This window comes from Neomonachus schauinslandi, chromosome 6 (genome assembly GCF_002201575.2).
Source record: "Neomonachus schauinslandi chromosome 6, ASM220157v2, whole genome shotgun sequence".
NCBI lineage: Eukaryota > Metazoa > Chordata > Mammalia > Carnivora > Phocidae > Neomonachus > Neomonachus schauinslandi.
Genome location: NC_058408.1, coordinates 49,549,397 through 49,573,233, shown reverse-complemented (window position 1 = coordinate 49,573,233; position 23,837 = coordinate 49,549,397). Strand labels below are relative to the sequence as shown.

At 45.8% G+C, this 23,837-nt stretch overlaps 1 protein-coding gene across 1 annotated transcript in view; it reads left to right on the top strand.

The window, feature by feature from the left end:
* Positions 1 to 12,039: 12,039 nt before the first annotated feature.
* The window catches only part of BRINP2 (BMP/retinoic acid inducible neural specific 2), a 50,392-nt gene continuing 38,594 nt past the window's right edge, over positions 12,040 to 23,837 (top strand). The window contains exon 1 of the mRNA XM_021682606.1: positions 12,040 to 12,308. Coding sequence (XP_021538281.1) covers positions 12,040 to 12,308 — 269 coding nt within the window. The remainder of the gene's footprint in view (positions 12,309 to 23,837) is intronic.

The following is a 23,837-nucleotide window of genomic DNA, read 5'->3' as shown; positions in this document are numbered from 1 at the left end:
AAGGAAGGAAGGAAGGAAGGAAGGAAGGAAGGAAGGAAGGAAGGAAGTTGTACAAGTTTCTAAATCTCTTAGAATCTCATTTTCCCTATATTAATCGCTCCTGGATTAGTAATACCTACTTCGTTCATAGTAAAGTGCTTAGCACACTGCCCAGTAGGAAATAAGCAATCAATAAATAGGACTTGTAACTGTTTTTGTTGTTGTTGTTGTTGTCAAGGACCAATTAAGCATGAAACAGGAGGCCTAGAAGGGAGGGATTGTGAGGATGAGTAATTTTGGTCTTCGCCACCATAACATATGTTGGCAAAATAGATGCATGAAAAACTTTCCTAAAAAGTTGGTCTTCATTATTCAGAGGTACTTCATGAGTCTGGGATCATTAGAATTTGTTGGTGTGAGTCGGAGCTTCTCAACCTCAGCACTACTGACATTTGGGGTCAGGGAATAATTATTTGTTGTGGGGAGCTGTCCTGCACGTTATAGGATGCTTAAAAGCTACCTGACCTGACGCACTAGAGAAGGCAGCCCTCTCCAAGTTGTTATAACCAAATATTCCTCTAGAAATTGAGAAGGTCCCATGGGGGCAAAATCATGTGCGTGCACACACACACACACATACACACACACACACACACACACACTGGAGACCCACCAGAATAAATGGTTGGCTCTGTTTTAATTGTATTCTCTGTTACCATGTTTGGGGAATGGAAAATTTGATTTAATTTAAAAAAATTTTAAGAGTTCCTCTATACTATTTTCCCAAAGATTTGGACTGAAAATCAATGATACAGTTCCAAAATAGGCTGAAAATAATCTTAGCTTTGTATCAGAAGCTGCAGAGTCAAGCCTCAGGTATCACTGAGATGTGGACATCTGCAAATCCTGGTCAGCATAGAGTCTGCCTAATGTGGCTTTGGCTAATAAGGCTTGCTGTAAGAGAATTATTACAAGGATTTGCATTCACCTTTCTTTCAAAGAAATCCGAGGATTACCTTCTAGCTTTTCCTTCCACCATCCCCTTCATGCATTTTACATTCTAGCTAAATGTTCTTTGTCCAATAAACATTAGTTGGATGAATGAGTAGCTATTTATTAGCTTTCCTAAAAGGAAGGAAGTGGGGAAATGTATTACCACATCTTACAAAGGGTTTAATTTGTCAAAAATAGTTTAGGTAGTCAGTGGCAGTGTGAGCCAGAATGAAGTCTGAATTAAGATTTTTAGAGAATGACTCTAGCTCTGCCCTTGGAAGCTCTGAAATCTTTTTGCACAAGGACCCAGACAGTGCCCAAACTGCTGCAGGCTACCGAAGTCTACAGCTCTGCTTTGTAGAGGAGAAAGAATTTGGCATTAAAGAATTGGAGAGGAACACAAATAAATAAATTGAATTGGCAACAACGTGGCAATTGCATAAATTCCAAAGGATCAACACGGGGAAAACCTTAACTCCTCTGGACAACGCTGAAGTTGCCCTGAATTCAAAGCACCTTTCATTGTGCACTACCTCCTAGAGTCGGGTCTTGGCAATCTGGGCAGTGTGGGCTCTGCGTCACGCCCAGGGTGCATGGCAACAAGCCTTCTCAGCTGAAGACTATCCGAGAGCTCAGAAACCTGTTTCAGGGTGCTGATTTTAGTGTGTCAACACCACCTTCCGCCACTAGTCATTTAAGAGGATGCTAGTACACAAGCAACCAGTAGAAATTAGTGTAAGGGAAGGGAAATCATTTGGCTCAAGAACTGAAGAGAGGACTGGCAATGATGGATAAGCTTGCTTTCCATCAGGTCTTTCTAAACCACCTCAGACCAGTTTTAGAAATGGTTTCTCGAAGCCAGCGATCACAAAAGGTTGACTGTGATTGCCTAGTGGATCTGGGAACACCACCACTCCATACACACCAGTCCCAACACAGCTACCTTATTATCATGCCCCCTTTGTCACCTCATGCCACCCTCCCCCATCTTGGCCACCAGTAGCAGTCAAAAGCCTGTGTGGGGAAAATGTCGCCTTCATCAAAAAGCAAACCAAAAAACTCACTTAGGGATGGGTTTCTTGGACTGTGCTACAAAAAGGGATAATGATTCTTTCTCAATGTACTTATTGACATTCATTGAGCAGCATATAGTTTATTTTAGCTGGAGTTTGTGATGTAGCATCTATATTTAATTCCACAAGCTGTTGGGCAACTCATATATTTACAAACACCATCCCGGAAACAATGTGTTTGCTGGTCACAGCTGCATCTGTAACATCTCAGGAGCTCCGTGCTGTTTGGCACAGCTCAGGGCATTATCATTTTACATTCTGCTCTGTGCCAAGGCCCAAAGAGGGCAGAGATTGGGCTAAAAGTTCAGATTCAGTGACAAGCCTGGTGGAAAGCCAAGAGCAAGAGTAGCATTGAGGGCTGAGGGTCAGAATGGAGAGTTGCTCATCAGCCCCACCTCAGTTGGAACGCCTGCACAGTGGTGAGCAATTTCTCTGTCATTGGCTTAGGTTTATTTTGGCTTCCCAGGCCTGAAAGAAATACTTAGACTGTCCTATGTGTATACAGAGGCTGGCTCTGCTGCGAAGTGAGCTGGGGCTTCAGCAATGGAAGTGAGGCTGGTGGGAAGGAAGCAGAGACAGAGAAGTGTTCCTCCCTGGGGGATGGAACCAGCTGTCTGCTAGGGGTTGGAGTGAATGACTCAGTAGCTGGACCCAGGAATGGTGGCTGGGCATACCTAGAGGCAGGCACCCATGGGTATGATCTTGGTAGCAGAAGGACCAGCCTTTGGCCAGCACACATAAAGAGGAACACAAAAAGAGTTTGGGGGGCATTTCAGAATTAGGCAAAAGTATAGGCAATTCTTGGAGGTCTGTCTCCTACAACAGCAAATAGGGGAGCCGAGGGCTGGGGGTGCAGGAGTTGGGAAGGGCACGAGCCCCTTACCTGAGATGCATAGGCTAAGATTGGGTAGAAAGGAGGGGATGGGGAACTTGGGCACAGGCCCAGTTAGTTTGGGGGTCTGAGGGAAGAGCACGGTAACTCAGGGGTATGTGGGAAACCAGCAACTGTGGGTTGTTCACCTGGGCCCAGGTTGGGGAAACACGTCTGACCTTATGACTTTTAAGACCATACAGACGAAATCGAACAGCCTTCTCATAAGGCCATGCTGACAGGTCATCTAAACAGGAGCCACAGAGCTTCCCCAAAAGCAGAAGGCTTAAATGTCTTTATCCAAACCAGGAAGATGATTTCTGATGAGTCCTACTTGTAAACTCTAAAATTTTAGACTTTTTATCCATCTCTAGCAATTTCTGAAATGAGAGTGACCTAGAGACATCTAGGATAACTACGGCTCCCTTATGAGAGTAAAGTCTGTGGATTTTAGGTCATTTTGACCATACTAAGGACTTTCTTGGAAGAACATCATTGACTTCTCTGTTCTTGAGTTTTCCTCTGTGTAAAATGGGCATAATAACAACATCAACTTCATAAGGTTTTATGAGAATTAAATGAGTCAATGAAGGGCAAGTTTTTAGACCGGTGTTTGGCACATAGTACCTGATACCTACACAATAATTGACAATGGCGATGATGAAGGTAGCTCTGGAACTCATCGGTTCCAACTCCTGCAAATTTCAATTTATCACTGATATATGTGAAATAGAATAAGCTCTAGGCTTAGCATTGGGAGACCAGCCTCATGTCCTGATTTGCCCCAAATCAGCAATGTGACTTTAAATAACTCACCGCACCTCTGTGGCCCTACATTTTCTCATCTGTTGTCCATTGTGAAGGGGATTCCGTCACTGGCTCGCACTGGAGAATTGTATCAAAATTTTCTTGAGGGATCTGCAAAATATTTCAAAATATAGACATATACTCCAACCTAAGGACATCAGTTATTTCCCTCTTTCTCTCCCTCTCTGTCTCTATACCTCTCCCCCCGACTTCCGCCAACACACATATTCTGAACACACTCCAGGCTGTGGAGAACCACTGGATAATTTCTGGGATCTCACCCTGTCCCCCCAGTTCCATGACATGATGAGATGGAAATTAATCAGGGACCAAAAGACCATAGGAAGGCAAAGTTAACAACGAAGAGCCTAGCTTTGGGAAGTTTCTTGGAGAAAATGAGTCTAGAAGATGTGACAGACGGACACAGATTCAGGGAGAGGAAAGGAAGGCAGAGATGAAGAGAGTGGTGGGGCCCATAGCCAGATAACAAAGGGCCAGATACAGGCAAAAGGACTGGCCACCCCTGCGGTCATTAACTACCAAGGGCCTGGGGAGGAGGACCAGTGAGGTCACTCAGAGTGAGCTGCAGAGAGCCCCAAAGGATAACGAGGACACATTTTTTTAATGTTTTTATTATTATTATGTTAATCACCATACATTACATCATGTAGTGTTCCATGATTCATTGTTTGCGTATAACACCCAGTGCTCCATGCAGAACGTGCCCTCTTTAATACCCATCACCAGGCTAACCCATCCCTCCACTCCCCTCCCCTCTAGAACCCTCAGTTTGTTTCTCAGAGTCCATAGTCTCTCATGGTTCGGAGGACACATTTTTTTTAGCAGAGACTTTACCTTCTCAGGCTTCAGGGTTCTTACCTATAAACAACAACAAACAAACAAAAACTCACATTGGATGAGGGGGTGCCTGTGGACTCTTTTTGGCTCTTATAACCTATGGTGAAGCACTGGAAGAAATAACAGTGAACACACACACAGCACTCACCATGGGCCAGGTATTTTTTAGAGGTTTTACAAATATTAACTCATTTAATCCCTACAACCCTATGAGGAGGCACTATTATTATTACCCTTTATATATACATATATATATATATAAAGGAGACATCTATATATCTATATAGAGAGAGATATAAAGGATATCTATCTATATCTATCTATCTATCTATCTATCTATCTATCATCTATCTATCTATCTATCTATCTAAAACAGATGGGGAAGCTGAGGCAGGAGAGTTGGAGCCAGCATGAGAAGCCAGGCATCTGACCCCATAGTCTATGCTGTTACCCCTCCACTATGGAGTGGCAGTCGGGGGTCTCTGTACATGGCAGGGGAGGGCAGATTTGTGCTCAGGGCCACCGGAGCTGCTGTTCTTTCACAAAGAAGGAGTATAATGGAAGTGGTTTCGAGGAAGGTTAATCTGCATGGAGATCAGGTTTTAAAGGCTTTGAAGTGTGCCACTTTTTACTTAGAGGTTCTGTTGGATCAGCAGTGCCTTCTTTCCCTCTTCTGGAGACCCCCGTGACCCCCAAGAGAAGCTCTGGGGCAGAGGGGCCTCGCTGGTCTGCACACGGTGACCCCGGGCTTTATCACGTGAGACCGTGAGCAAGCCTGTCAGTTAGCTTGTCTCTCCAAGGAAAGTGCCAAGGACATCTGCCAGGCAAGTATGAAGGCTCTGCACCTGACAGATGAGTCTGTCCTTGATAAGTGAAGAGCTGTTATCACACAGCAGAAACCCATAAATTTGGAGCCCTGAGGGGATGGAGCCCACAAGGTCTAATGTCACAAAGCGTGTGTATGTATGTGTATGTGTGCGTGTGTGTATGTATGTATATCATTCTTTTAAACTCATTACAGGACCCCCAAGTCTTACATTTTGTTCTTCCTCCGTGAGGGCAAGTGCTGGGTCTGTTTATCAGAATTAGTGCCATCACCTAGTACATTCTTTCTGCGTAAGAATTGCTTAATCACTGACCGACGGACAGAAGTGGGTGAGAAGGAGGCCAGCCAAGTTAGAGGTCTTGGAGTCAGAATGTCTGAGTTTACCTTCTGCTTCCCTGTGGAGTGACCTCTGGCAAGGCCCTTGCCCTCTTCTAACCTCTCCTCTTCGAGGGCTCAGAGGAATGTAAGAACATTTAGAAAACAGCCATTATAATTAGCTCTTACCTTTGCACAAATAAGCATTAATCTTGCTCACCTGATTTTATGCAGGGAGGCTCTCCATATGCCTCACCTATTTTAAGTTGTTTCCCGACCAGCAGGCAGAAAATGCAGCAAGCATAGCTTGCCCGGGGCCGTGACAGTTCTGGGGGTGAACCTGAAACTTCTGTCGCGGAGCCTGGCGAGGACATGGTGGTCGGGGGTGGGGGTGACATCAGCCTGGGTTCACATGGGGCATGATGGCCAAGACTGCTCTCAGAAGTGCAACCAGGAGCAAATGATCAGGGTGAAAACGCCGTGGTTGGTCTCCGTGGAGGCTGGCAGATCATCCCAACATGAGAGGAGAATGCAAGTCACTGATGGGAACTGACAGCCCGCGTATCCACCTTACCCTTCAGGCATCCCACCCCAGAACATCCTGTCGTTCCTCTTGTCTGTCCTCCCTTTCTAGTCAAAGGGGAGGTTTCACACTAAGATGTTGTAGACGAGAACAAATAACACTTTCTGTGAGTTTTTACCACGGACACCCTCCGATTTACTCAAGAAAACATCTCCTCGAATAGAGTTGGCCAATTAACCACTCAAACGGCTTGAAAACTTATTTAATGTCACTGCCTAATCATTTTATTAAATGTCACTGCTCCAACGGGCAAGAATTTTGGCTTTCTACCTCACTTCTCATAAGCTTCACTCCCTTTCTGAAGCCGAGTTTTTTCCCAAAGAAGTCTTAAAGTCTTAATGCCTCTCCCCTTATATGTGTGCCCCTTATATTTGCATAGAATTATGGAATGTCAGCATTGGGCAGGACCCTAGGGATCATCTTACTTCTTAAATCATTTCACTGATGACCGAAAGGAGGCTTCCAGAGGGAAGTGCCTTGCTCCCAAGGGCAATCAACCTGTAAGTGGCAAAGCCCAGAGTTTTATAGCTGCACATCACGTGATGCAGTGAAGTGTGAAGAGTACAGGATCTAGTGTAGGTGGACCTGGATCTGCCGCTGAACCACATGATTGACCTCTGCCTTTCACTCATCCATTCCAGGCCTCAGTATTTTCATCTGCTAAAAGGGGAACATAAAATCTGGAAGATGAAGTTCAAGTGTAATTTTGTCATTTTGTGCTTTAAGAGCAATAACCACCATGCACACACTAAGTGATTTATGCTGGCATTTATTATTGACATGAGCAATTTTGTTACTTACAATATTAATTTCCCGTCTATTTCTCCTTCTCTTCTGGCTTCTAACAATAGCTTAGCTTGGCTGTACCCTCAACTCTTCTGGTAGGTGACCTCTCCTCTAGAATGATTTTCAAAGAGGAGACTCTCCTTCTGTCTCCCTCACCAAGATTTAGCTCACGAACAGCGGCTGCCTCAAATCCTAACTGCTTTACGTATCGACACACCCAGCGTGAATGGAGACTGAGACCACCAGGAGGATGCAGCACCGTCCCCACAGGTCCTCATCTGGGTGACGGTGTCAGAGTGGTGGAGCTCTGGGTCTCATAAGCTCTCCCATTTTGAAGGCTGCACTGCCTACTTCTCATGCAACTTTGTCTGTACTTGATTTCCTCTATTGGCAAAACCGTAATCCATTTCATTCACGGCTCAGCAAACTTACTTTACTTGTGCCTTTGGTCCAAAGCTAATTTATTATTGGTGTCGGTGTAAAACTCTGTCTTAAGTATAGTGTAAGTGAAATGGGATTATTTGGCTTTCACAAGGAAATTTATAATTTTTTTCCTCAAGGAGCTAGCTCAGCCATGACGTTAAGACATTCACATGTAAATGAAGGTTTACTTATGTAGCCAGCTTTAGAATAAAATGATCCTTGGAAGCATTGTGGGGAAGGTGCTAATTGTTTTAACCACTGAATATTAGCCACACCCCCAGAAGCCACGAGAATTTCGATAGTTAAAATTTGCTGGACATTTGCTGTTACCAAATGTCTAGTGATATTATTTGTGGAGCATAAACAGGAAGCGGCCCAAAGCTGTTCCCTCAAAGAGCCTAATTTTCACACAACTGTCAAATGCAGCAATTATTGTGTCTTCTTTTTTTTTTTAAGGTGAAAGAACACTTTCTAGAGGTTTTTTTTTTAAAGAAAGTTTTGAAACCAGTTTAAAACTTCTCTTTCTTAAAGAGAGATTTTTTAGTCAAAACGTCTTCAGAGCCCGAGGAAAAGCAATGAAGCAGAAACCATATGATTCCAAGGCCAAGTGTATCAGAGATGCAGTCAGCACTGAATTCAGGCGTTCTTGCTGCACTCAGCAGACTTGGCCCGGCAATCAAAACCACTTGATTGTAAAGCTGATACTCCTATAACCAGGCAGGTTCCAGTACGTTGTGAGCTCTGAAAAAGCATAATTACAAACACAGAATGACAAGAAGCACACACTGACTTAATAGATCTCATTTCTTTCTAAGAGCGCACAGCTTTTCACACCTGTCCTTAGAAAACTCTTGCTCGGCATGGGAGGTGGTAGCCACCACCCCCAAGCGATAGCACAGGGCACAAGAGGTTCAGGGGCTGGGCCAAGGCCACGTGTTGTCCCTGGCTCACTGTGATCCCTCTGTAAAATGCACGGGATTGGTTTATCACAGACATTTGAGGACTGGCTATGTGTGAGGGCTGGAGTTACAAAAACAAATATCTGACCTCTGACCTTGAGGGGTCTGTAATCTACACGGGGTGGGAGGTGGGAGGGGGAGGTGAGCAGCCTCACTCTGCTTGGGAAACTGCCATGCTAGCTTTTTCACCTGCCGGGAATAACAGCTGGTCTTCCTCAGGGAGCACGGAAACCCCTCACCAGACCAGGCTGTGCACAGAATGGTAGAGGGGTATTGCCATCTTTCATGTTGTCTGTATTATTTTCCTATTGCTGTGGAATGAATTACCACAAACTTTGTGGCATTGAACAATACAAATTTACGATCTCGTGGTATCAGGTAGGGGTTAGCCGGGTCCTCTGCTCACGGTCTCACCAGACTGAAATCAAGGTGTCAGCCAGGGAGGCGGTTCTTACCTAGGGTTCAAGGTTCTCTTCCAGGCTCATGGGGCTGTTGGCAGAATTTGTTTTCTTGTGCTGGTCTGAGTAGTTCCCATTTTCTTACTAGCCATTGACAGAATTGCTCTCAGTTCCTAGAGGCTACCCTCAATCCTTTGCTGCATGACCCTGGAAGGCTGTTCACAGCATGACTGTTTGCCTTCTTCCAGGTCAGCAGGAACTTGTCCCTCTGACACTTCACTTTCTTTTAAAGGGGGGCGGGGGGGGGGTGTCTCATTCTCCTGATTTGGTCAGGCCCACCAAGGATACTTTCCTTTTTAAACAACTCAAAGTTAACTGATTAGTAACCTGATCATGGGAGTAGTATCCCACCATATTCACAGGTCCTGCCCACACTCAAAGGGAGGAGATTATGCAGGGTATGCACAGAAGGACATGGGAATCTTGGGGGCTGTTTTCAAATCCTGCCTTCCACAGTGTTCTCCCCTCGTCAGTGCGTTTCCACTTTGCTGTGTTTGCTGCCTTGGCCTGTGGCGTCAAGTAGCCCCAGTCTCCAAGATGAGACTTCTCCCTCCCCCACCATCAGTATGCTTTTAAAAACTGAACAATATTCTATAAGAGGAATGAATCACCAACAGAGTTTCAGATAATGCAATGAACCCTTGCATTTGTATTATCAACGCTTAGCAGTGTCTGGCATTTTGGAGTTCCCAATTTATGTTTCTCAAGAGATGAATGTGTGAATGATTAAATGAGAAATATTTTGGGCATCCTCATCAGATTACATTCTGTAAAAAAAATTCCTGCCCCCCATGTGCAAGGCTACTCCTTTTAGTTTATATCACTTTTCCCCAGTTTAAAAGTAATACATTGCTTGTTATAAAACACTTGGGGTTTTTCTTCCTTCTATGATTTTATTTTTTATATTTAACTTCTTAATCCATCTGGAACTAATTTCCCAATATGATGTTTAAAATATTCTATCCCCTACCCAATTAGTCTGGAATGTTTTTATATATGTGTGTATATTCTAAGTTCTTGTTTATAATAAACTCTATTTTTGTTTATTTTGTTAACTCTATTTTGTTAACAGAACTCTATCTGTTCTACATCATTGATCTGCCCATCCAATTTGTGTGCCAGTAGCACCTATTTTAATGATTAGAATTTTATAATACGTTCTAAGACCCAGTAGGGAAGGTGTGACCTGATTATTCTTCTTTTGGGCTTCTCTCTCGACCAGCTCATGAAACAAGGGTCTGTCTTGCTGCTTCTCCAGCTCCCTAGGTAGCTTAGCCTTCTTTGGTAAGGTCTAGATATGGAGCCAGGTAGATCTAGGTTCACATTCTACCTCTGCATCTTCCTAGCTCAACTCCGCTGAGTCCCAGTGAGAAATAAACCGATAACAGTAATGCTATATCACAAATTTACTGTGCGAATTAACTGGGGCAGCTTCTAAGAATCACCCAGCACATAGTAGGTGGGCAGTCCCTCCTAGCTGGAGGGATGTGCAGATGCTCATGCTTCTGTCCCTTCATCTTTATGAGCAGGGACCACAACTCTTTTGAAAGCACAAATGCTGAGGCTTGGGTCTCTCAGACTCCGGCCAGCCTCTAGGCTGGGAGTATCCAGCATTAATTCTTGGCCCTGCCTCTGAGTAGCTTCTTCAGGACTCATACTGGTCCAAGGGAAGTTTGTTGATGGAGCCGTTACAGAGAACACGGTGGACTCTGGGAGGGGGCGTGAATGAAATACTGAAGCCCACTTGGCCTGCCCTTACAGGACCCTGGAAAGTGCCAGAGAATTAACACCCCCTGCTTCATCCTCAGGGAGCCTATCTTTGGTTTTGGCAGCCAGAGAAAGTTCCCAAAGCCACAAATTACAGGCACTGGGGTTGGAAGTCATTCCAGCACATTCTAGCACTGAAGTGGTGTTGGCGAGGGGGGAGAGGCGAGACTCTGACAGCATGTGCTGTTAAAGATCAAAGGAATGAATGCAATTGTAAGGACCCCCACAGTCTGCATCTGCCCAGGGGTTTATAAAGATGGTCTAGTTATTCTTAGGCAAAGTGCAGGCACTGGAAATCAAAGGCTTGTGAGGAGTCCCAAGGCAGCCAAGAGTTTTGAAGGCCAGAATCTTTCTTGGCACCTCCCCTTCTACTCAGAGAAGACAGGGTACATACTCATTCACTCCTTCAAGAAGGGTCTCTAAAGCCTTGCTGTCTGCTCTCGGGAGCTAGGATAGAAGAAGGGTACCCAGCCCTGCCTTCAGGGAGCTTTCATGCTGTGCGGAGAGACAGAAGGACAGGTGTCGCGTATACATGGATCTGCTCTCTGCTGATGGTGATGGGCAATCTGATTTCCCGTTCTAACTCCATTCCTGCATGGCCTTCTGGAAGAGAAAGGATCAGATATTGGAAGCTGGAAGGATTCTTAGATTTTATGTAGTCAAGCTTCTTTGTTCTTTATAAGACAAAACTAAGCCCAGAGGAGGGAAGGGATGTATGTGCTCGAGTTCACCCAGCATCATGGCAGCCCTGGGACCTCACTACTTTCTCTGCCCCACAATTTGCCACCTGAGAAGTGGGGCGGCTGTTCACCTTCCCTCAGCTTCTAGAGGCAGCAGGCGCTCTGCGGGGCTATTACTGACACATAGTGAACATTTTGAGAGAGGAAGACAGAAGCAGCAGATGGTGTTGAGTCAACATAGTAAACACAGAAGCAGTTTACTGTAAAGGTTGGTCAGATGACCAGAGTTCAAAATTCTGGTTTCTTCACTTAAAAGCTGCATGAACTTCAGCCACATTCGTCCTCTTCCTCAACCCCATATTCACGCCTGCAAAATGGTGACGGTGGCGTTCCCTCGAGGATTGCTTTAAGACTTAAAGCAGGTCTCCATCAAGCGCTCTGCTCGGTGCGTAGACTGCAGAGGTGTTGCTAGCGTAAGGGCTTTCTAGAACGGGCCCTGCCGGACGCGGTCCGATGCGCACGGGCCACTGGGCCCAGCGAGACCAGGGTGCTCCGCTGACATCTCGGTGTTGGACTTTTCTAGTTCCGGGAGCCCTGGAGGAGCGGCACAGAGGCGGAGAGCGTGGCGAGAGAATGAAGAAACCAACCGGCCGGGAGAAGCATGAGGCGGCAGTGCGGCACTCGGTTTAGAGGGCTCGGGCCGGCGGCGGCCCCATGGGCAACCCTGCTGGCGCTGGGCCTCCCGGGCTGGGTGCTGGCGGTCTCAGCCACGGCCCCCGCGGCGCTCCCGGACCAGCATGCCTCCTCCGCCGGCCAGCCGCCCCTGGACTGGCTCCTCAGCGACCGCGGCCCGTTCCACCGCGCTCAGGAGTACGCTGACTTCATGGAGCGCTACCGGCAGGGTTTCACCACCAGGTACAGGATCTACAGGTGAGTGGGGGGGGGGGGCGGGGGGACCCCCCCGGCTTGCGGCAGGGGCGCCCCTGAGAACCCCGGCCAGCCCGGGCCGCTGCGCGGGGCTCCGCCGGCTGAGCCCACTCCCGTGCCCCCCAGACTGAACTAGAAGGGCGGGTGGGGGAGCGGCCGGCCAGGAAAACAAGCCTACCATGTTGGTTTTTAAAAAAAGATAAAAAAAGAAAGAAGAAAACACATACAAGCTGGAAAACCTGCTGATGCCTCCTGGGGGAACATAGCAAAAGGGTTTCTATTTATAGGTTGTGCTGCTTATAAATTGAGGACAAATCAGGCGGCATGGAGTCAGCGTGTGGCCCGTGCTGCCGCAGGAGGTCAGAGTCAAAGGCTGGGGCCGGGCTTTAACTAATGGGTTAGATACTTTTATGAGTTGTAATTACCTAGCCAGGCAAATGAAGGAGGGGCAGCTCCAGCTCCTCTCTGGGAGGTCTGGAGAGACCTGCAGGGTCAGGGTGCCAAGCCTGCCTTGACCCTCGGCCCCACCACAGCCTCAGCTGGCCTTGCCTGTGGAAAAGGGCTGGATCTTCTTGGCCCTTTAGACCTATCCTTGGGAGCATCAGAGCTGAAAGTCAGACATGAGACTGGCCAGGTCCATCTGATGAGGGATAAGCCAGGTATATATTCCCAGCTGCTGGACTAGCACTTCAAAAGGAGAAAGTTTCTCGAAATCCTCACCTCCGTGACCCAGAGAGCCTCAGGGCTCCTGGGAGTGCATCTCTGAATAAAAACTTCCCCTTCATCCCTCTGCCCACTCACCCTGTTGTCATGGCTCTTTTGTCCTCTTCACCTTGCCTGTGGTCTTCAGACAACCCTGGGAGCTTTGCTGAAGTTTTTTCCTTTTATCAAAGACATTTATTTTCCAATTACAAATGAGTTTCTAAAAGCAACAAAAAGAGAGAAAATATGAAAAAGCACAAAAAAAAATAAAACCAGAAAAATCACTTGTTCCTTTAGCAACTAGAGGTTGCTATTATTAACCTTTTGGCACATGCACTTTTAATCCTATGAACATACTGAAATTTGGGGCCCTCTTGCTCAATCTAGCACTTTACATGTCTTAAGCACATCAGCTCATTTAATCCTTATAAGAACCCTATATTGGAAGAACAATTATTATCCACTTTTTACAAATGAGTTCAATGAGGTCCAGAGAAGTTAAGGAACTCGCCGAAGAGCATACAGCTAATAAAGAGTGGAGCCAGGATTAGCTTCCAAGTCGTCAGACTCCAGAGTCTGGGTTCTAGAAACATTTTTTTTTTGTTGTTTCTGAGAGTTTTTTTTTAAACTTCTGCAATAACCATGCAGTCTGTTTGGGCTAGTATAGGGTCTGAGAAATAAGGTTTTTAGGGTATTCATCACTGGAAGACTCCCCAGTTTACCATTGGGGCAGCCATTTACAGGGGCAGTTCTCCTGGTATGTGATTCGCACACATGGATGCAGATAGAGCAACAAGATCATGTGTCTGAGGGGCTGGCACTTCATGGGTGCAGAGGTATATAGGGATAAAGTCCTGCTCTCCTTTCAGACCATTTCTCTTCTACTGTGCTTGCATCCGGTCTGGTCTTGGAAGAGATTGCAGTTCACGCTCTGCTTCAGGGGCTCCGATCCTTGCCATCCTCCAAAGAATACAGGAGAAATTTGCTAGGGCCACTGAGGTAGGATGCAGCCAAATCAGGCCAGGAGAGGCAGAGTTAACACCTGCTCAAGTGAAGCTAAATGAGCAGAAGAGGTTAACTTGACTTTCAGTAAATATATAAGAAACTGTACATATGCCCCCCACAAATTTCCTATAAGGTCATTCAGAATGATGCTTCTCTTTTATTAAAGAACTTCTTTTTTCATCCAGAGAGATAGAGAGAGAGAGGAAGAGAGAAAATCTACCCTAGAATTATTTAAGCAGCAAATCCCTCCAGTCCAGGAAAACAAGATTTAATTTACCTTAGACTTTTCAGTTCATCCCAATCTTTTAGAAGCCCTGTTATCACCAAATAGATATGTATATATTTTAAGTATATTGGAACTGAAATGTTAGGCCGAGGATCCCAACACCACCATTCACTTCAAAGGGCTATAGAAACTAGAGGGAATAAACCATCACGTTTCTTCTCCCTCAATAGATTTTTCTTCTCATGGAGCCCCAGCCCCAAGCCTGGCAGCCACTGGATGCCTGGGCGGCAGCTCAGAGCCAGTCCATGGGGAGTGTCTGTAATCACTTCTGCACCATCAACCATTCCATCAGTTGGTAATGGTTTCCTGATCATTTACTGTGACAAGCGCTTACACTGTGCCATTCTGTTTCTCTGGGGTCAGTTATTGCACATGAACCTGTACTTGGGGAAACAGTAACCAGTCATTCTGACAGGAATGCAGCATTCTGATGTGTGACCCTTTGGTGGGGCGAAGAGAGAGTGGTCATACACGGCTGCTCCAGGAGCATTATGGGAGTTTTGCCTTTAGTTATTAAGCAAAATGGTGGACCCATGGATACTGTTGTAGGGCTCTATGTTATTCCTGTGGGAATTCATTTTTATCCCTTCTGCTTTTGACTCTAGTGGCAGTTCTCTCTGGCAAATGCAAGACCTTGCTGACTCTGACGAAAGTGTCACAGAAAACTGGTAGAATATACACTGAGAGTCATCCCCAGTGACCAGAAGGGCATTTTGTCTAGAAGGGCACAGGGAGAAAAGGTGTACAGAGAACATCAGTCCCGGGTTTCGAACAGCATTAGTCTTTTACTCGTTTCTTTAAGAAAGCTTTCTGTACGTAGAATTCAGATGGTGTCCACCTGTGCCTTCCATAGAAGAAAGGAGATGAAGAGTGGGGGAAGAATAAGACTTTCCCATGGGGCAGAAGCACATTTGCCCTCTCACACAGCAGGAGGGAGGCTCTCCTCTTTTTGTGTGTGAATAGATCATAACCAGCATATGGCAAGGTTCTAATGTTAAGCTCTGAATCCCACCTATTCTTACTTGGATATCAGAGTGTGTGCTTAACTTTGGGAAGAGGACTGGTTGTTGCAGAATAGCTTTGGCCTGTAACTGTGGGCCCCTGGAGATTGTTGCCCTGTCCACTTCAAGTTTGTATTCCTGTAGGCACAGGTGCTTCAGAGTGAAAGTTCGGGAGCCAGATGACCTGGGTTCGAATCCTGGACCTGCAGCTTACTAGCTGTATATTGTTGGGCAAATTACTTAATTGCTTTGTCCCCCAATGTCCTTATTTATAAAATCAGGACAATAATAGTTGCCTACCTAGTGGATTGATGTGAAAATTAAATTAGTTAATTGATGTTAAGCACCTAGAACAGTGTTTAATAAATATTACCTATTACTGGATTGTCCTCAACAAATAATAGCCGATGAAAGAATGGTATTGAGATGAGAACCATGGAGCTATCATTGTAATAATGTCTGCTGAGGGCTTCACACCAACAAACTATATGGCAAGGAGAAAAAAAAGTCATTCTCTTGCTTTCCTTTTCAAAGCATATTAACCTTTACCCCTCAATCTATTTCTCTTTGGGAGAGGAAACCAACCAAAGGATGAATGAAATCTCTCTGGACACACATTTACTGGTCACCATGGGTAAAAATCTTTCTCCTAAAGTCAGGGATTGCTGAGCAGGCCTTCCTTAGGACACCCTCCAGAGGCCAGTCACTGCTGGCTCCCTATCCTGGGGGATGAAATGAATAATCTCAGGATGGCACTGTTATGAGAAGAAAGACAATATGCACTTTTGTTAAGCCTTCCTAAATAACAGGATGGGCTTGGCTATCTCACCCAACTTTGGGGCAAGCTTTTAAATTCCATTAGCCAACCTCTCACCATGTCCTCAAGTCCTGTTAGACCAAGATTTGAGCAATCAGCCCACTTCTCAGACTCTGTCTCTTAACAGGCTGGTCGTAAGAGCTTTAAGCGCAGAGATCTTGTCTCCACTTCCATTTGTGACCTCACTGCCCCCTCCCTTGCTTGACTCCATAGCCCCCACTAGGACAGACACTTAAGTGCTCAACCTGTCACAGCAGTGCTATGAGGCAGATGGGGGCTACTGGGGCCCAAGGCAGTGAGACGGACTTGTTGAAGGTCGGAGAGGTAGCCACTCACAGCCAGAAATAGCACTCGGGGCTCCTGACTTCAAGTCTCCTGCTCATTACTCTAGACCATGCCACTTCCCTCTGACTGGTAAGTGCATCTTCATCATACCACGCAACCTAATCAGGCACCTAAATTGAGCTGATGCAAATGTAAATATGGTTTCTCGAAACACTCTAGCGGTAATGTTCCATTCTCTCCTTGCTACAAATCAAAGTAATGAGCAGTCTGGTTTTTTATTATTTCTTTTTGTATTAAAGCTTTAATAGAGAGATAATCATGGGATTGGAAAAAATCCAAGCCAGTATGATGAAACGCTTGAAACTCAGAAAGAATAAATTAAAATTAAGAGAGAAAAGTTAGAAATCATACAGAACAATGAGCATAATATGGTGGTTGGGAGAGAAGCAAAGCTAGGTATAATTCCAAATTATTGATCTTTGTCATTTTTACCCCCATTTCTGTCTGCTTCTCTTTTAGAAAGGAAGGGTCTGGTGATACATTAGAAGCCTTTTGGGAGGAAAACAAACAAAAATGAAATTAAATACGTGTCTTCCTTGACAAAAAAGGATATTATGTTTTGATTGTATTCTGGGCAGATTTTGAGAACCAAAGGAGGACAAAACTGAAAAACAAGAGAGTGGAGTGATACCCAAAGGTGGGTAACATTGAGGCAGGAATGTGTTTTAGCAGGTGCCTCTGGAAGCATCCAATAGGGCAAGCAGGGATCGAATCAGATGATGTGGTGAATGAGGGCAGTTAGGGCAAAGGGGCCTTTCAGCAGGCATCTCAGCAATAACCCTAAGAAAAGACAATCTTTGTGCAATTCATCAGGATGAAAAATGAGATTTGGAAACAGCTTACATATGAGGGAAGGGAGAAACAGGACCAACCAAATACTTGATCCATACCTCTCCGAGTGGCTGGTGCACCAGCAGCGTCAGCATGCCTTGAGAGCTTGTACACATTACAGGACCCTAGGGTCTCACTCAAGACCCCCAGAATCACAATCTGCATTTTAACAAGAGCCCCAGATGAACAGTATGACAAGAAAGCTCGAAAAGTACCATAGTTGATGACACTAAGTGCTTGGGAGGTAGAGAGGAGAACAGGATTGACCAGGGTAGAGAAGGACAGAAGGCAGCATCCCCCATGATGCATTGGAGGGAGTGGGAATATTTACAGGGGATGTTACCAATGACATAGAATAGTAGTCAAGGGAAGTGAAATTCAGGAATTAATAGCGCCAAGGCACATGAACGCATAAAAATAGATCCAGCAGCTGGGAGAAAAGTTTAAAAGCAGAAAAGCCTGGAGGGCCTAGAACCAGCTTGTGGGTGCCTCCCGGGAGATGGAGAGGTGAGGAATGGAGAGCAGCTGTGGAAGCAATCACACAGGAAGAGCTCCAGAGCTGATTTAGCATCCAGACCACGTCTCGCGGACTAACAGATACTGATTTGGATAAACAGCGAACCCTGGGAGAGGCACCATCTCCAATTAAGAGATCACAATCCACATAAATAAACGGCAACCAAAGGCAACCTGAGTCTGCCCGGGTAAATCGCAGTGATTTCCTAGGCGGGCAGTACAGTGGCCGAGGTAGCGAAAGGCTGTGTTATCACGCAGCTGCAGGGCGCCACACGGGAGGCCCTGGTTCTCAGGGGGGTGGCACAGGCAGGAGGAAGGTGAGCTCTTCTGGAGAAATGGCCTCACCCAAGTGAACCGGTTGATCTCTGAACTTCTCACTGGATCTATATTTTGACAACAAGGAAGTTCGTCGGGATGGAAGGAGGGAAGTGAATGGTGTACAAACCAGAAAAAAAACAAATTAGAGCAAAATCAGAGGCAAGGTGGCAATGGTGAGCCTGCAATTCTGGTCACAGGCACTATTTCTCCATCCACAGGTGAGGAGGTAGGAGAGGGATGGAACAACACATTGAGAATTTACTTTGATCATGAGTTTGGTGCTGGCTAAATACATTTAGCACCTCTGACACAGAGTATCTAATCTAGGCTAGGGACCCAGCATAAGATCTTCACCCAAGGAATTTCATTCCAGAAATGTCTGGAAGGCCCTTGAATGGGGCCCTGCCTAGCCTCATCCTTATGCCAAATCTATCTCCATCTCTGACATGGAAACACATCACACAATGCTACAGACCCATATGAAGCTTCTCATCGTGTAAAAATAACTGAATGAGAAAGTGTTCTGTTCTCTTGGAGCAAGAAGAAATAGCACATAAACAACAATTGCTACATAAGAGCATAAGCAGAGGAATATTCATTCAGTCAGCATTTCTGAGGGCCAACTCTGTGCTTATGCTTCGACAAGATTCTGATAATAACGCATGAACAAGGAAGACACAGTTCTTGATCTGATGGAACTTACAGATAAGTACATTTGGAGATGTCTGCACAGAAAGGTCAAAGAAAGCTGGAAGCAAAGGGAAAGCATAGACCAAACTCGGATGGATGAGTGGAAAGTGTCCAGCTGGAGATCTGGGGAATGGGATGGTAACCACAGGAGCAGTAGAATCAAAAACATGGGACTACATGGTGTGGTTTAGAAACTGAGCAGCCACGCCCCTTGCATTTAATATAAATGTCAGGAAACATGTGACTGAGTCCCTCCTTCACCTGCTCTGTCCCACTGTGTCATTTCTGCCAGACCTTGTCCCTCCAAAATGCCGGAAGGGCCCCTTAGACACTGATTTCTGCCAGGGTACAATTTCAAAACACTCGCACCTGGAGGGCCGTGTCATTTTCCTATGTTAGAGATGAGTAAAAGGAAGTAAAAGTAATTGTGTGTCTGGAGAAGGTAGAGCCAAAGGCAGTTCCTTCTGTTTCTACCTGGGAAAAATGGGATGTGAGTGTTCACCTAGTGAGAAAATGGTGAGCTGTGCTGGTAGGCCCAAGAAAGCCACTGGTTCATCTGAAAATCCAGCATCATTTATGCTTAAAAATCAGATACCGGGTAGACTTACCATACTGTGTATCTGCTCACTTGGTCCTCTTACAAGTATTTATGGAGAGTCTCCTCTGTGCCATGATTCTAGGCACTATGGCAAGCTACAAAAGAGAAAAAACAGGGTTCTGCTGATGGAAGTCCTGTTTGAGTGACAGTCCACACACCTGAAAACACCTCGGACTATAGCATCTCAAACACTGGAGAGAAGACATCTGGTACCTTCTCCATGACTGACGGACAGCTTTGGCCCATGGATGCCACATCAGAATGAATTCTCAGGATGCCAGTCCCAGGATCCCCCAGGACAAAATGACTCTTGCCTCAAATTTTCTTATGTCTTTGGGGGCGATATCCAGGTTGTCCACCCTGGCTTGAAACAGGATTACAAAGATGGTCTGTGAAAAGAAAATGTAAAAATATAAACATGCAAGAAATGGAGGGAAAATCCAGGATGGCCAAGGGGAGGAAAACAAGATCAGTTTTGTTTTCAGATGAGATTTAGTAGCAAGATCTTGAGTCAGTCAGGCAGAGAAAAAGAGGATTAATTTTTGCTTCCAGAAATAACTAATTTTATTCATGAATGAATTGTTACTTAGAGCCGTGTCCATGTAGAGACGAGGGAGGTAGGCTTCATCTAGAAACCATCATGACACGGATGCAGGCAGACGGGGACACTGGCTAGTCATGTCGTCTTTTCCTTTTCCTTTTTTCTCCTCAAGAGAAGAGCTTTTTCTGGGTCAGGGATTCTCATTTTTTTTCTTTATTCCGCTTCTGCCACATTTATCCCACCTTGGGGCTTCCCACATCTCCCACAAGAAAATTATTTCAGTCCGTGTTGCTTAGAACAGTGAGTGGCACGTGGCGGGACATCTCTTCACTCAGCATATATTTATGGAGCACGTGAGTGTGCTGGCCTGGCCACAAGTGCTGGGGGCACACTGGGAAAGGACATGGTCCACGCCTCATGGGGCTCTGCCCTCCAGGTTGACTCCCAGGAGCAGGTGGTTGGAGGTAGGGAGGTCTGTGAAGCGGTACGGGGGCCGCCTGGGGAGTTCGGTTCCCATACCGATCATCCATCTCCTCCTCCAAGACAGAAGCAGGTGAGCGTACTCACAAGGCGCTGGGGGCAAGGAGAACACATTTATTGCCATCAAGCTGGGCGAAAGGTGAAGGTTTGGACCTGAGTCACAGAAAGAAAGTCCCCACAATCCATCTGACTCAATTTAGAGACAACAGGAGCCCACGGGTGCGCCCGACTGATTGGCACAATCCTAAGTGAAGCCTCTAGAGAAGACACTGCTCGATGCTGGGGTTGGGCCAGGCAGGTGGCCTCAGGTGGAGCTCTGCAAGGGCTAACTTTGAGGAGGGGGAGACTCTCAGAGGGACGGTCTCCTGGAGGGCACGGGTGTCTGAGAGAGAAAAACTTTCAGTGAGCAGGGATCTCAGTGCCTTGACCACACAGTATTGAGCAGGGACCACAAGAGAGCCGGCTCATACCAACCTCCCCAATTTCCCCCATGGGACCAAGGGAGTAGGGGGCAAAGAAAAGAGGTTGTTCTGAGAGGGCAGATACATTGCCAAAATTTCTCTTTAACTTGGGAAAGAAAGCAAAATATTCCCTCTACTATGAAATATTAGTAACATTAATAAGTAATAACTCTATATCGAGTGTTCATTACATGCCCCACATTTTACTAATATGTATCATATATAAATGATTGATATATATATTGTATACACACACACACACACACACACACTACAGTTATTGTAATGAGAAACCCACCAGGGAGATGCTCTCTGTATATATATATGACAGATGAAGACACTGAGTTTTAGAGGATATATACATCTGGTAAGAGGAAGAGCCAGCATTCAACCCATACAATAGATGACCTGGCTATTAAATGCTTATTGAATCAAATACATAATTTGAGCCTGGGATTTTTTTTTTTTAAGATTTTATTTATTTATTTGACAGAGACAGAGTGAGAGAGGGAACACAAGCAGGGGGAGTAGGAGAGGGAGAAGCAGGCTTCCTGCCAAGCAGGGAGCCCAATGCGGGGCTCTATCCCAGCATGCTGGGATCAGGACCTGAGCTGAAGGCAGATGTTAACGACTGAGCCACCCAGGCACCCCGAGCCTGGGATTCTTTTTTTTTTTTTTTTTAAGGTGGTTTTTTGTATTTTTTTTGAATATTTTTTTTATTCTTATGTTAATCCCCATACATTACATCATTAGTTTTAGATGTAGTGTTCCATGATTCATTGTTTGTGCATAACACCCAGTGCTCCATGCAGAATGTGCCCTCCTCAATACCCACCACCAGGCTAACCCATCCTCCCACCCCCCTCCCCTCTAGAACCCTGTTTGTTTTTCAGAGTCCATCGTCTCTCATGGTTCGTCTACCCCTCCGATTTCCCCCGCTTCATTCTTCCCCTCCCGCTACCTTCTTCTTCTTCTTAACATATATTGCATTATTTGTTTCAGAGGTACAGATCTGAGATTCAACAGTCTTGCACAATTCACAGCACTTACCAGAGCACATACCCTCCCCAGTGTCTATCACCCAGTCACCCCATCCCTCCCACCCCAACCCCACTCCAGCAACCCTCAGTTTGTTTCCTGCGATTAAGAATTCCTCATATCAGTGAGATCATATGATACATGTCTTTTTCTGTTTGACTTATTTCGCTCAACATAATACCCTCCAGTTCCATCCATGTCGTTGCAAATGGCAAGATCTCATTCCTTTTGATGGCTGCATAATATTCCATTGTATATATTTACCACATCTTCTTTATCCATTCATCTGTCGATGGACATCTTGCCGAGCCTGGGATTCTTAACCAGCCTCCAGTTGTAGCCACCTGTGCTCTCTGCCCCTCCTGCTCGTCCTTATGGCATTCCAGCAGGTCTTTGGGACTCAGAAGGGCCTCAGGGGGGCTCAGCAGGGCTCATCTCACTCAGAGATCCTGTAATCCTCTGTTTCCACCATTCTCCATCTGCACTTGGGCTCTGGGTAACCCTTAGTGGGAGGAAGCTACAGATGAATCTTCCTGAAACAATTCACCCGCAGCAAATTCTGTATGTGTTGGCTTTACACTGCTGATATATTTCTATAAGGGTGCAGTGTAAATTAAATTTCTGTAAATCGAATCCCCTACTAGAGGGACACTTAATGCCATTCCAAAATGCAGTATCTTATATTTTGCCTGGCAATGGCTTATAAAAATTCAGTGTTAAGTAAATCTGTAGCTCCTGACTTTAGGACCAGGTAGCTACTGATTTATAAGAACACATATCCACTTGGAAATGTCTTCTGTTTCAAGGGATATTTTCATAAAGCCAGAAAAACCCTTTGGTGATGCAAATAACCTCTGCTTATTAGAGGATGCTTTGTAAATTTGCAGTTCCATACAGTGACATGAGTGGCATATGCTTTGGATCACTCTGCCTTCCCTTTGCGTCCACAGCACACCATGGGATGAGATGGAAGAGTGAAAGAGACCTGGAGGCTGGGGCTCCCCAGCCAGTCGTGGGATTTGCAGGTGTACGTATGGGCAGATCAGGGCTGTTACACGTGGGACATGGTTTGGGGAAGATAGAGGAGTCTTTCCCCTCTGCACCTGTTTAATGCTCCCTGAATCTGACTCTGTACCAGGCTCCTTCCTGAGCCCAGAAATATGCCTCTTTCTCCCTCCCACTGCAAAGAACAAACAAGCTCTGAAGTCATGATGAGTCAGGGTGAGCAAAAAGTCTCACTGGCCAGACAGGAGGCCCTGGTGGGAGAAAAACGAGGTAGCCAGAACCAGCACCACACCAAGCCCTTCATTATCAGCCCCAGTGCCTGGGAGAATTCTCATTGTCCTTGTGTGCAGGAGAGCCTCTGCCTTACATGGGGACAGACTAGTGATGGAGGAGGGACAGGAAGGAAGACTCTTTGGAGACTGAGTTCTCCTGGATCCACAGGAAACTGTAAACACCCTCGTGTGATGATCCCTCAACATGGTTGGTTTCCTAGTACCAGGGTCAGCTGTATGTAACACAGTAAGCCAGCCTTCACTTGGCTGGTTCTGCCTACGTTCTAAGCTGTGAGTCTGGTAAAGATGGAGAGGAAAGGAGGCTGTGCTCGTCCCTGAATGTCAGCCTCCATCTTCTAGGAACTCATGCTCAAGTGGAATTTGATAGAAGAAACATGGCTGTTGGGTACCTGGGTGGCTCAGTCGGTTGAGCATCTGACTCTTGGTTTTGGCTCAGGTCATGATCTCAGGGTTGTGAGATCGAGCCCCACATTGGGCTCCACGCTGAGCATGGAGTCTGCTTGAGACTCTCTCCCTCTTCCTCTGCCCCTCTCTCCCTGCACTCTCTCTCGGTCTCTAAAATAAATAAATAAATAAATAAATAAATAAATAAATAAATAAATAAA